Genomic DNA, 14,330 nt, shown 5'->3' with positions numbered 1-14,330 from the left:
GAATTTATGAACACTATATAAAGCCCATTGTTGCACACTTTGATCATTCATTCATTCCTTCATCTACTGATCATTTCTGGAGCTCAAGACCTCCTTCTAAGCTTCCCTAGTCGTGCATAGGACCTTTATAAGTATGCTTGACCTTTCCTTATTGAGTTTTCGCTTAGTTTTAGCTTAGAAGTCAAAACCGTCGTAATTAACGGTTGACTTAACGATTAATCACTATTAGTCCAGTGATTTGTCGAATCAAAGGTAGTTATAAGTTGGTAATCACTTAACGATTAATCACTTAACGATTAATCACTATTAGTTAGTGATCAAACATCAAGCATGTCCCTAAAATTTCATGTCAATCCGAGGTCTAGAATAGGAGTTATGCTAAATAGCGCAATTACGGAAACTTTGGTAATTAATTGGCGCAATTAGCATAAAGCCTATCTAAACCCAAATTTCGACACCAAACCTTTTATACACTGATGTAGAATAATATTTTGGGATTTTTAAGGATTTTTAATTATTTTTAACCTGCTCATAACCTACAGTTATGGCATCGATTCGGTAAGTACCGAATATACCCTTTTCGGACATAACTTGAGTTCTACATGGTATTTTGACCCGATTCCAGTTGCTACTGATTTTAAATAATAAATAAAGTATTTTGGACTTTATAAACTGTTCGGAAAACTCAGATTTCCTGTAGAACTCGGAAATCTCTTTTATAATCTTTAAAAAGACCGAAATACCCCTTCGGGGCGTATTTTGGATTTAAACTCATTACGGGCATTATGGAAGGTATCCTACTGATACCACAACCTCTTTAGAGTATATTAACTTAGGAAACTTGTGTAGGACTCTTACGGTTACCCGTTACGCCTTTTGCGCGCACGGTTTGGTTTATGTAACTAGCTTACATAAACTAGCCGAAACGGGTCAAACCTTATCATTTTTACTTCAAAATCCAGAGTGTGGTTATTATACCCATATAAAACAAGTCTTCAAACTTGTTGGGTCCAAACCACATTCCATTCCCGGTTTTCGCCTTTCACGCGATTAAACCGTATTTATCATTTGAAACTGACCGGTCTAAGCTAAGGCTAAATTAAAGACCCGTTAGGAATCTAATAGGTTAATAAAACCTTCGTTCCAGATTGAGAGCCCCAGTAGAAGTACTTGCGCTTGCTGATTAGAATATACGGCTGAGTATAAATTGCTTTTGCTAGCTCAGGTAAATACTTTTAACTTATTTTCCCTATACGGGCTTAGGATACGGTATTATAATAATACCGCTTGGTCCGGTATTGAATGTTTAGTCGGATTGTGATTAAATTATTGAGGTAACCCGCTTTAATCTGTATTGTTTGAAATAAAAGCCTTTAGGGGTTAATGACCATGTCCCGGATATCCCTGACATCATTGTATTATAAAATGGCCACGCCTTATGCACGAGGTGTAGGCATACCCCTGACAGTGCATAAGGGAAACGGTATCTCACTCTCTTGTGGGCCTATACTTGTGGCGTGTCTGTTAATCTTGACTCGATTTCTAGATCGGGCCCTGAACGTACAACGAACATGTAAATCTGTATACAAGATTATAAAGATAATTGTCCCAAGTTATAAAAGATATGTTGTGCCTTGTGCATTCAAATCAATTTTATTAAACCTTTTCAAATGAGTCGGTTAATTGTATTTATCAGTGTAAACTGACGTATTTTCCAAAAAGGGTTAAGTTTCCGTTGAACAGTTTTCTTTTATTTGATCCGCCTGTGGATCCTTTACTTTCCGTTGTAATACTTTGACATTGCTTTATATTCGGAATGTAATATATTTATCTTTTGCTTCCGCTGTGCATTTATATATTGTGTTGTTTGACTATGATGACATCAATTACGTCACGATACTCCCCACCGGGCCCACCGGTGATACGTGGAAATTCGGGGTGTGACATCTCTCGCGGCCCGGGTAAATGTAAGCTTAGCCTTACGCGGCCCGCGTCGTAGGGGGTCTAGGCCGTAGCTGGTCCGGGTCACCACATAGGTTCAACACGCGTTATGACACTTGTCATCTCCAGGGTTCGCTGGACTTTTAAGTTGTCGCAGCCCACGTTAGATGTAGCCTAGGGCTACGCGGCCCGCGAGCGCACCACAATTTCATTTTTAATTATTTTTTATAATATTTAGGGTATTTGGGATCCGTTTTCGCGTATGGGGTGATTTTAGGAACATATTGGGATATTTTGAATATTTTTAGGGTGTCGGAAAAATTTTAAGGGTGTCGGTTTACTTTAGGGTTGTTATAACAGTTGTCTCTGGTTGTTTTTCTCATCGTTTTTTTACGAGTATCAGATGTGTTTAATTTCCATCATACTAAAAAACAAGTGGTGGAACCGATCATGGTAGCAGACCGAAACACATAAGAAGAGGAGGCAAACAACAACCGTCTAAGAAAATGATACATTATCTCAGTATGTATGTGTATATGTATGAATGTATGTATGTCTAGAGATGTACGAATAAATCATAGGGGAAGAAATATCTTATCAACCACATTATCAAGCACCCTTGTGAAACCATTTAATTATTTTAATTTATGATGTTATGTTATTGTGATTCTGTTACACGTTTATATGAAAAATACAGGTCACTAGTTGATATGTTACATGATACAAGATTATATGTTTATTGCTAGAAGATTATATTTACATGATAAGTTACAAGTTTCTATGTTTGTTATTCGGCCACTGTGTTTTTGTTTTGTTGATTTTTGTGCATGTTAGATTATAGGGGTTTCGGGAAAGTCATGGAAAAGAGTTAAAAATACGTGATGTTGATAGATATAATTAACTTTATTTAACCCCATAAGTATTCTGGTTTGAGTTTTAAATCTGATTACTCTATAAATGATACCATCACCCCTAACTGGGTTGGGGTGCTACATTAGGCGTAACTTGTCGTTAGGGATGGGATTGGTACAGTACCCGTACCTATACCCGTACCAGTACCGAAAATACCGGTACCGAATTTGAACAAAACTAAGTACCAAATACCGTACCAAATATATAGGTACGGTACAGGTACGAGTACGGGTACTGGTACGGGTATTTTCGGTACAGTACCCACTTGGTACCATTTTGTTTTTATTTACTTTTTGAGCACTTGTACGAGTACTAAATAGGTAAAATTGACATGAGTACCAATATAGTACGAGTACCAAATAGGTAAAATTGGTACGAGTACCAATACGATACGGGTACCATATAGGTAAAATCAATACGAGTACACTATAAATACCATAATATGAAATAAAACATAATAATAAAAAACTTTTAAAGGTATACATAGAATTCGGTACCAGTACCCGTTTTTACCTGTACCCGTACCCGTACCAATACCGAAAGTACCGAATACCAAAATCAATAAAACTGGGTACCGATACATGTACCAAATACCTAAAATCGGTACGGGTACAGGTACGAGTACGGGTACGGTACGGGTACGAGTACGGGTATTTGGGAAAAAAAGCCCATCCCTACTTGTCGTTATTATAGAATTTGGAGGGATGTTAAAGCAAGACATAATGTCGGATATCTAGATTTTTCTATAGCTTTCTTGTGGCTTCAAGACATTGGGAAAATTCAGGATTTGCGTGGAGATTTCAAGAATGTTTTTATAAAAAATATCTAGACTTGTGCATGTTTCTATATAATTTTTAATAACAATGGCTAGCTAGTATATTTAGAGCACATTCCTTTTCAAGCTCCCTAACCTCCAAATTTCAAAGCACCATGTTAGTCTTCTTGGTAATGATTTGTCTTAACCAGTTATCCGGGTTATGGGACGAGTATGGGCTTTTCCCAGACTTGCGTGGTTCTTGCGTAGTTCTGGTTCAATAGTTGTTCATAAGCAAAGGTGCAATCCCCGGGATCAAATGCACATGACATTTCAAAAGTCATGATTATGTTAAACAAACAAAAAAAAGATCTCTTAAAGAAAGAGGTTACAAGACGCACATGAAGAGGTTACAAGACTTACATATCCAAAATCACAAATGCAGCTAAGGTAATAAAACTTTTTGAACTGTGATGAAGGTTATTACCATAGAACAAACAATGTATGTATGATAGTGAGCCAACAAGAGTTGCACAAATTACAACTAGAAGCTATAAAACTCTCAACTCAAGTTTAAAACTTACAATCGTTGACGGGAAAAAAAAGGTATACCATGGCATTTGATGGACGAATAAGACCGCTACAGCCGACAATAATAACACTCCCAAGCATACAAGAAAATAACAGATATAAAACGTAATCAACAACCCGGGATATAAAGAAAACAATTACATCATAGAGAAGCAATCTACCCATAAATTGAACCCAAGACAAAATAGAACAGAACCAATCTACCTAGAAATTGAACCCAAGACAGAACAGAACATAACAGAACCAAATGTTATGGATATGAAATAGTATCCTAAGCTAATGCACTAGATTGAGATTGAATACTCCATACAAAACATTAGAAGAGTCTATAATTCAAAAGATAACCTTAAACAAAAATATTCAATGCAAGTTATAAGCAAGAGTAGTATCTTGTCTATGTAATCTTCCAAAAAAAAAAAAAAAAAAACAACCCAACCATTGAGAGCAAATCATCCCAGTTGTATCTATCAGTGTCCTCATTGAGATGTACCTAGCATTCTTTGGAAGCTATTACCAAGTCTTCAATTTCCTTATGCAACATCATCCTCTCTTGTGTTGACAAAGCCTCTCAACAGACGATTTCCAGTGTTTTCATCCTTCTAGCATTCTGTAATGTGTATAGCACAAAATCAACACTCTGCGTACCAACATGATTAATCTTCAATGACTCTAAACTCTTAACCACGCATGACGGGGGTGATTTAGGAACAACCCACACAGATTGGTCCAACTGTTGTTATAAAAACACATATATAAAGTTAGAATCAAGCAAATCACATACAAAATAGAGTTCTAAATCTGAAACATACATACCTGTCCAATCGTAAGATGTTTAAGCATTGAACACGTTTGCAGCGTTTGAAAAATAACAATAGAACCATGAGTGATAGAGCCATGAAATTCTAAATACTCGATGTTCGGAAGCAAAGGGAGAGGTGTAATCATCTCAGGGATCTAGTAAACATAAGATTCAAGAGTTACAATTGTGGTACACAAATAAAAAGAAACCCAGGAAGAAGGTACAAGACTTGACTTACATAACCGAAACAACAAAATGAAACATATTTAATGATGAGCATCCGCCAATAATCTGGAAAATACGATGGTAAACGTCCTTGTGTGCACATGTATCCAACAGTGCCAAATTTGGAAGACTTATCTCCAAATTTGGGTCCAAAGGTTTAGAGATCCATTTTTCCATTCTCAATTTCATTTTTTAGGGTACGAGAAGTATAAAAACTTTGAGGTAGCTCTAATTTTAATACATACAAATCCAAATCATTATATCTTTGCGAGTTCTAAAATCAATCCACGCACGACATCCAGTTGATGTATCTGTAACCCGTCACGGGTAATCCCATCAAAGGCTTTTACCACATGGTCGTACAAAAGTGAAGCATCAAGAGGGGTGACAACATCTAAACGTATGACACGCAGGTTTTTCCAGCTGTCTTCGGTCATATGCCAACAGACTTGTTTGCGCTGCTAATTGTATGGAAAATGAGGATAACAGCTTGCAACTTACATCAAGGGGCAAGCTACTTAAATGATCTACAGATTAATAAGAAATGTATCAGTAATTTATATGTATGATGAATAATAAATATACGAAGAGGGGAAAAGATGCACCGGTCAAAAAATGTGGGTTGGCAGAATCAACCCGAACACGAACCCGAAAATCATGTCATGAACCCAAACATGACTCGAATATTCGTGGGGTGCCCTGAAAACGCCTAGTTCAACCCGATTTTTTTTATTTTTTCTCAAATTAATACATTTTAATAAGAATATAATAAGGAAACAAAACGTCGCACTGTCGCAGGCAGTATAGTATATCGCACAAGAAATTGGGACAAGGGAAACTGGAAACAAAACGTCGATCATATGTTTTTTTCGATTTGATTTCATATGTTTTTGATGTCATACGTTTTTTATTTCATAATATATATGTGTGATTCTGATTTCATATACTATAAAACTTCATGTTATTGAATGAATGTTTTTGGTTAATATTTAGAAATTATGCCTCCCGTTCCTAAATACAAACACCTATCTGACCATCAAAAACGTAGAGGAAGAGAAAAGAAAGGCGGACGAAGTAAAACAAAACCGAATACACATGTTTTTTTCAAAAGAAAATCAAAATTCTAGTTCTAACTTGAGTGACGATAATGTGGGTGAAGAAGATGTGAACGTAGATGAAGAACCACATTGTTCGCTTAGCAAGTAGGTTTGATAATTTGATCATTTTTGCTACACTATTTTTGTTAATTTGTTTTATCTATTTCATAATAATTATCATAGTATTATGGGTTTTTAGTATTTATATATTTGATTGAATGATTGATGCGTTTATATTATATGAAGATTTGCGAATAGGGCCCAAATTTTTTATCTCGAACAGGACTATTTTTTGTGATTTTTGGAGACGGCCCTGTGCGAACTTATACCCTAATTTGAGGAGGAAGACATACCAGAAATTGATATTAAAACTTGGAGGATTTAAAGAATATTCAACTACTGATTGACCACCTGCAAAATCAAATCAATTACCGTTAGTTAACAGTGAGTAGTATAAATAAAGATGAAGATAACAATGATGGAGTAGTATAGTATGAAGCTTACACGCTAAGGTTCCTGTTGAGAATGCACAAGTTAGAGAACGATTAAGGGGTTTAATATAAACATTGATTTCAATCATCATAGCCGTTGGCTATCGGATTCGTAGGAACGCTTGATCGCCAAGCAGAAACCAAGTTTGATGTTCCACGGTCGTTTGTTTAAAATATTTAGAGAAAAACGCCCGGATAGTTCATGTGGTTTGGTAAAATTTCACCTATAGTCCCTATCTTTTTAAATTTACAGCCTTGATCCCTAACGTTTGTATGCTCGTTTCTCGGATAGTCCCTAACGTGGATGAGGGTTAGTTTTTACTGTTAAATGAATGTAAATTGACTAAAATGCTCTTACTGTAAAAATATTTAAAACCCAAAAAAAAAAAAGCTAACGAATCCATCTAAAAATAAGTGAAGCCCGCCATTTTCTTAAAATATTAATACTAACGCCACCCACCCACCCCTAACCCCTCATTCCCTATGTTTCTTCCCGATAAACCCACCCCCACCGCACCCCTCCGATCGCCGGCCACCCAACTTCGAGCATCTCCGAGCACCACAACCCCACATCATTGTGAAACAACCCACCAAAACCACCATCAACCCCCACCTATGCATCCAGCCTCTCGACCTTCGAAGCACCGGGAATTTGGAACCACCAACATTCATCAATCACCACTGTCGACCCCCACTTTAGCAGATTTGTTTTGGTCTCCTCGCTTTTCTGGCAAGCCTAGGTGGAGGAACAGGGGTGGTCTCCTCGAGCAGGGGTAGCGACAACGCGATTTGCACCACCTCTGTAATTCTGGTGGGTTGGGTTCTTTTCCGCCAGCCTTGTAATAACACGATTTGCAGGTCTATTTTGGGCGATTGTTGCTAGAAAAAAAATTTAAAAGTACTTTAATTGTTATGTTGAAAACATTGTTTATAGATATGCCCTTCTCCTTTTATATATGGAATTGTTACGTTGAAAACATTGTTTATAGATATGCCCTTGTCGTTTATATATTGAGCTTCTTGAATGGATGAAAGGAAGGTTCGAAAGTTTAAGAAAAAAAAGATAACAATATACGGATGAGTAGAGGGTACTAAAGTTGAACAGGTACCGTGTCGGTATCGGTACTAAAAGCAGATACACTTTATGTTTTTTCGGGATCAGTACTTTAAGTTAGTTACAGGTATTTTAAGCTCTTTTACTTTTGAACATTGTACTGAGGATTTTCGGTATTGGTACTATCATTTATGATTTTAGAATTATCGATTTCCTCGATAAGAAAACCACTTAAGGTGGAATTAGAACCTCACCCAAATTTATTTACGTTCTTTGATGTTTAGTCATGTTATTTCCATGTTGTATTTTCCTTTCGAAACAATGTAATGTTTGAATTTGATGAAATAAAATGAAATTTTGAATTTTAATTATTAACGCAAATAGAATGTTATGATGTTTTGAACAATCATGTTCGTCCCACATCGATATTTCCGTCATCGTTTGGGTGTGACATAAATTGTAACGATATAAGAGAACAAACAATGCATGCATGAGAGTGAGCCATATGCAAGAAAAAAAAAATCAAAATCTATTATATATAATAAACAAATAAAATTTGGGACACGTGTCGCAATATCTGGGCTCTAAATTTTGCTTTTGGCGGGAAAACATATTAGCAATCTTGATGCGGGATCCGTTTATATTTTTGGGTTGGAATGTGAATTCGGGTCATGAAAACGGATCCATATATAACTCTTACCTTCTTTCCTCAAACCCTAGAATTCACAATCTTCTCATTCACGCCTTCTTTCTTCAATCCTCTGCTCCATTCAACCTTCAATGATATGGAATTTGGTTTGGCCTTTCTTCGATTGTGTCTTTCATTTTATATGTGTTCATTCCCCACCCTGCCTTCTTATCTTTTTCACCTACATATCGCAGAGAATGAGAGCCAGAGAGAGAAAGAGAGGATTTGGGAGAAACAGACCGCTAATTTCCATTTTGGTTTCTGGAATTGGTGAATCGGGAGATGCTGATGAGGTTCAACTCGTGGTGGTGTTGTCTTACAAGTTTGCTGGTAAGTGTTAAGTTAAATCGACATTTAGATATTAGAAATATGAACAAATGCAAAGACTGTCACATTCTAAGCCATGATATTGATGATTTTTTTGGGGTTTTGTTTTCCTTTGTTCTTCATTGGAAGTGTGTAAGTCAAGAATTGTAAGATTATTAATTAATTAGTTGACTTGTGGCTTTTTGATCTTGATGTTTTTTTGTTTTTCTTTGTCCTTCTATAAAGGTCTGGAGTGGAATAGCGGGTTCCTTCAACATTCGGCACCACCAAAGCTGTCAAGGACAGATTCAAGATGGAATTTGAGTTATCGAGTGTGTATGGCCTAAGTCACTTTGAGATTGGTGATATTAAACTGTTGAGATTAGGGAAATTAGGAGAATGTTTGGAAAAAAACATGTCGATATTCCAAGTCCAAATGAAAGCGAACTTGCACATTTAAGTATTTAACAGGAATAACAGAGAGCTTTGAACAAATTAGCCTAGCTGATTCCGAATGTCACAAATTGGTAAGTTTCAAAAGTTAAACATGATTAAAAGTTCATGTGTAGGTTACTGTATTGGTTTAAAGTTTTTTTTTTTTTTTGCATTGTTTATCAGGGATTAAAGAGGTCCTTGTGAAACTTAGTGGGTGAGGATCGGTTTTGTTCTTTGGAGAAAAAGAACCAATTAAACAAGGTATTATTAGAATTTAGGACAATTTTTTGATTGCTTTTAGTTATAATTATGTGATTGCTCTTTTGTTCATTTATTAATAACTGGGTGTTGTATGTATTATACACTTCAACCCGTTTGACCCATTGTAGGGATGGGTCTCAAGCTTTTAATTGATCAATTCGTATTTGGTTTCATTGTAGGGATTATATATAATTACGAGTCAATTGACTAAGCTTAAATGATAAATGTAGTAAAAAAGTTATTATATGCTAAAAAGTAGAAACGGGTCAAGTTGATGAGGTAGCAAAAAGTGTGAGCTTTGAGTTGTTTTAGATATGGGTCAGAAAAGGTGAGTCGGATAGGGAATGCGTATTTGATTTATTTGAAACTTTTTCTTGTCAGTTGATTAGCAGTTCGGTATTGGGGAAAGCTTGGTCTCTTTGACATCTTTAGTGCTCATACATGGAAGGTATGCAACACCTGTTATATATGTTAATTTTTATAACTTTTAGTTTTAAATAAAAATAATGTAAAATAAGAGTAAATCACTCCCTCTGAGCAGACTATTTGGTCTACACTTCCCGAATAACTGCATGACTAGAAGGTTGTTGTTTTCTGAACTAAGCCAAAACCTTTACATGGGTGGATCTAGGAGTTTAATTTTATTATAATTGTATAAAACTATACCATAATATTAAAAAAAAACAAACCAATCCGGCATTTTGTTTTATCAGTTTCCAGAAAAAATAAATTGGGTATCGGTATCGGTATCGAAAATGTTCAGTACGATACTGGTATTTGAAGGTAAAAATTGATATTTTACCGGTACCGTATCGAACTGGTACTGGTACCGAAAATGCCAAAACGTGGGTACCGAATCCATATCGAAAAGAATTTAGTACGGTAAATTCGGTACCGATACCGGTTCAGTACCGGTACTCAGTACCAAATGCTCATCCCTATATTTAACCACTAAACATTGTCTTTCTTTAACCTCTCATATAACTAGGATGAGCATTTGATATAACTACATGAACAAACAAATATAGGGATGGAGAAAAAAGAGATGCCCTTTGAGAACTACTTTACTAAAGCAGTTGCAGGGGCACTATTTGGTGCACCAAATTTTAGAAAAATGAATAAAAGGTGTTATTTATGATGATGTTTCTCAAGATTTTGTAAGAAGACATGCTTTAGATGTAAAAGTAGATTCCAACTAAAAGTTTACATGTTTGCAACTACATTTACAACCCTAACAGGGTATGTATATGTTTGAATCAGGTATATATTTATTCGAATGGTAGGCAATTTGCACAACGGTTAATATTTGGATATAAAAAGTATGGCTACTTAAGGAAATATTTATGTGGATAATTCGTCACGAGGGCGGGGTAAAACTTGATCCTTAGGTACTACTTTTTAGTTCGATCATATCTTTTGGTATCTCGTATAACCATCCTACTCATGATATCTTATAATATTGTAGATTGGGAGACCAATTGTGTATGCGTTGGCCACAAAAGGGAGAGTATGGAGTTAGAAGAAATGTGGAAGGATGAACTCTCAATGATATGTGGATGTCACTTTGTTTATGATTTATGAAGTGACTTCAAGGTTATTAAATTTTATGTGTTTGTTAAATCAAAGAGGACTTGCATCTATAACGTTGGATGTGGCAGGGCGTGCTACGCCAACCTGACTGAGTTCATGTTACTTTTAGTAAATTGTAAATGTAACATTATTTTCGTTTTCTTGATGTTTTTATATACGTCTTATAAAGAAAACTTCATACCTAATGATACAATCCACTTTGTTACTAATTTATGTAATGTCTTTATTTGCATTAGTTTTATTGATACACTTGTGATTAATGTAATTTAAATTTTCCCACCCGGGTTACCACCCGGGTGATAACCTAGTGAGACATAAATTAAAATAAACACCAACAAGAGCTGCGCAAATTACAACTAGAAGTTTATAAAACTCTCAACTCAACTATATTATTTAAAACTTACAACCGTTGATAGTAAAAAAAGGTATACCAAAACATTTGATGGAAGAATAAGACCACTACAGCCGCCAATAATAACGCTCACAAGCATACAAGAAAATACTAGATAAAACAGAATCAGCGACCGGGATATAAAGAGAAGCAATCTACCCATAAATTGTAAAATCAACATCTTCAATAATATGTAATATATGATTGAGCCATAAAACAAGACAACAAATGAAAACCATAGACAATAATTTAATTTAAACACCAAAAAGAGACGAGGCGAACAAAAAACTACAAAACTTTGTCGGGCGGATTCGAATTCGGGTGAAGTTACAAAGCTAATGGAAGGTATTTGACATGATATTGTATTTCATAAGCTTAATCCTGGGTACTTCCAATGCAGGAAACGAATCCTCTTCTCTGTCCCCAAGCACAATTGCTAGTACATCGACCTCAAGTCCCGGGAAATTTCCAATCGATTCAAGATTAACATGATACTTCATAGACCACCCTGAGTAGCAATCATTTTCCACCACATACACATTCACCTCCAGCGGCAGCTGCGGCGGTTACGGCATCCTAACAAGAAGCAGGCAATCGCGCGACACCAATAACTTATCATAACCACCATATGTTATCTCATGCATGGTTTTGTGTTTTTCAACTTGTATAAAGTGAGGATTGTCCATATCTTCTAAACTGAAAGGATAAACAGCTACACGCGACAACCTATGAATGGCACCACGCCGGTAAACTACCCGTCCATCAAACGTCAGAAAGATACTAGACTAAAAGTCTTAGCATAAGTACATGTGTATACGAATAAATCTCTACATAAACATGTGTAACATCATCATCATCTTTGCGAGCATGAATAATTTTTAGAGTTTTAAGGCGTATGCAAGCCTTTATAATAATAAATCACACATGAATAACGTTCCGAAGAAAATATAAACTTGATGTATGCCTTGGTTTTGGATAAAAATGTGTATTTGTGGTTGTTTACGTATTATGCAAGAATGACTAAGCAAAAATAATATAAAATATGATTTCCATTATGATTAAGTCTCGAATTACAAAGGATTGAAATGAAATTACGAATTACAAATGAATGGAAAATGATGAAAAATAAGGAATGTTACAATTATAAATTAACATGTAGCAATTATTATCATTAAGAGAACTTATTAAACAAAAATATAAAATCGAACATGTTGTTTGTAGGAATATTGTATTTAAATAACCTTAATTTTTACCATTTGACCTATAGCACTCCCAACTTATGCATTGTACCACGCCACTCCCAATTTTCAACTTATTATTATTTGGCCACGTCACTAAAACTTCTCACATCAGATGCCACCACATCAGATGACACATCACTAAGGTGCTGTTTGTTTTTTATGCGGAAAAAAGTCTGCAGTCTGCGGACTACATCTGCAGGCATCTGCAGGAGAAGAGGTGGACCAAATGTCTGCAGTCTGCAAGGAGAAGAGGGTTTGTTTTTTTTTACATATAAAAACATCTTCACACACTAAACACACAAACAATGCACACAGAACATCTCTCTCTCTCTCTGATCTCTCTCTCCCTGCCTCCCTCTACCACCACAACCACCGTCCACCTCCACCACCACAACCAACCACCACCACTTCAGCCACCACCCACCCCGTCGCAACCACCACCACCACTTAACACTCACCACCACCATCTCACTTCCACCTCCTCCACCGAACACCCACTGCCACCACCGTCACCGGAAACCCACCAACACCACCACCGTCACCGGAAACCCACCAACACCACCACGTCACTGGAAACCCACCAACACCACCACCGCCGTCGCAACCACCACCACCATCTCACTTCTCACTTCCACCTCGTTCTTGTCGCCGCTGCCAAACGAAGAGGGGAGTTGCAGGTGACGTGGGGGGTATGGGGGTTTCGTCGAGAGAAGAAAGGGGGTGGAGTGGTGGGGGGCTCGCCGAAGAAGAAGGGGAGCCGGCAACCGGCTCTGGTCACCGAACAGAGAGAGAAAGGAGGAGAAGCAAGGGGTGCGGCTGGTTAGGTCTGATTAGGTCTGATTAGGGTTTCCACAAGATGAGGGAGAAGAGGGAAAGATCTGGTGTGGTGGCGGAGCAGGGGTGGGCGGCGGATGAGGTGGTGTCGGGGGTGGAGGTGGTGGCAGATGAGGTGGTGTCGGGGGTGGAGGTGGAGGTGGTTGCGGAGCAGGGGTGGGCGGCAGATGAAGTGATGCAGGTCTGTTTTGGTAGAGAGAAGAAGTTGGAAAAGGTTGGGACATGTCTGCTTGGGGAAGAGGTGGGGAAGACCTTTTTGGTGAGAAGTGCTTCCGGAAAACAAACAAGCTGCAGACATCAAACGTTTGCGCGCGTCTGCGCGACGCAGACATAAGTGGCCAGAAGCACTTCTGGCCAAAAAACAAACACTACCTAAATAAGTGCAGCATTAGATGTCAGCTTATTTGAAAAGGGCGTCAATACACAACTGCCATATCAGCAAAAAAAAAATTAACTAGGTTAGGTTTCAGTTAATTTGGAAGTGCCAGAGAAAAATAAGTTGAAAGCTAGGAATGACATGGTACAATTTATAAGTTGAGAGTGCTACCGGTTAAATGGTGAAAGTTAACGCTATGTAAACCAATAATCCTTTTTTGTATAAATTAAATCTCGCCACCCCACACATCAATACACTGGCCACCAATCCGGTCAAGCATTAGTGCATTACCACAGATCTAGTTTCGTTGCCGCCATGTATTCCTTTTGAAGACATAGGCTTAG

At 37.1% G+C, this 14,330-nt stretch overlaps 1 protein-coding gene and 1 long non-coding RNA gene across 6 annotated transcripts; one reads left to right on the top strand and one right to left on the bottom strand.

Moving 5' to 3' along the window:
* Positions 1-4,423: 4,423 nt before the first annotated feature.
* On the bottom strand, positions 4,424-7,238 carry LOC110895538. Of its 2 annotated transcripts, XR_002567240.1 has the most exons (5): positions 6,824-7,238; positions 6,673-6,730; positions 5,236-5,749; positions 5,012-5,152; positions 4,424-4,928 (listed from the first exon to the last, which is right to left on the bottom strand). XR_002567240.1 is itself a non-coding variant. In XM_022142859.1 (3 exons), exons 1-3 carry the CDS (start codon positions 5,323-5,325, stop codon positions 4,767-4,769), a joined length of 393 nt encoding a protein of 130 aa, XP_021998551.1. In that variant the 5' UTR covers positions 5,326-6,072; the 3' UTR covers positions 4,424-4,766. The 2 variants fall into 2 exon arrangements, 1 of the variants encoding a protein (XP_021998551.1); XM_022142859.1 differs by lacking the exons at positions 6,673-6,730; positions 6,824-7,238 and having other exon boundaries at positions 5,236-6,072.
* A 1,338-nt stretch (positions 7,239-8,576) lies between these two features.
* LOC110895537 lies at positions 8,577-11,337 on the top strand. 4 transcript variants are annotated; one of them, XR_002567238.2, is made up of 6 exons: positions 8,577-8,882; positions 9,105-9,385; positions 9,477-9,554; positions 9,936-10,002; positions 10,815-10,942; positions 11,020-11,337. It is a non-coding gene; the product is annotated as an uncharacterized LOC110895537 (long non-coding RNA). The 4 variants fall into 4 exon arrangements; XR_002567239.2 differs by having other exon boundaries at positions 10,793-10,942; XR_002567237.2 differs by lacking the exon at positions 10,815-10,942 and having other exon boundaries at positions 8,591-8,659; positions 8,747-8,882.
* The last annotated feature ends 2,993 nt before the right edge of the window (positions 11,338-14,330 follow it).

Source organism: Helianthus annuus, chromosome 12 (genome assembly GCF_002127325.2).
Source record: "Helianthus annuus cultivar XRQ/B chromosome 12, HanXRQr2.0-SUNRISE, whole genome shotgun sequence".
Taxonomy (NCBI): domain Eukaryota; kingdom Viridiplantae; phylum Streptophyta; class Magnoliopsida; order Asterales; family Asteraceae; genus Helianthus; species Helianthus annuus.
Note: the sequence above shows the minus strand (reverse complement) of the source record. Positions and strands in the feature narration are given on the sequence as shown.

Coding starts and splice junctions, on each gene's coding strand:
- LOC110895538 (XM_022142859.1), bottom strand. CDS start 5,325: ATGTGCACACAAGGACGTTTACCATCGTATTTTCCAGATTATTGGCGG. Junction 5,153..5,235: donor CATTTTGTTGTTTCGGTTAT/GTAAGTCAAGTC, acceptor TATGTTTACTAG/ATCCCTGAGATGATTACACC. Junction 4,929..5,011: donor AACATCTTACGATTGGACAG/GTATGTATGTTT, acceptor TTATAACAACAG/TTGGACCAATCTGTGTGGGT.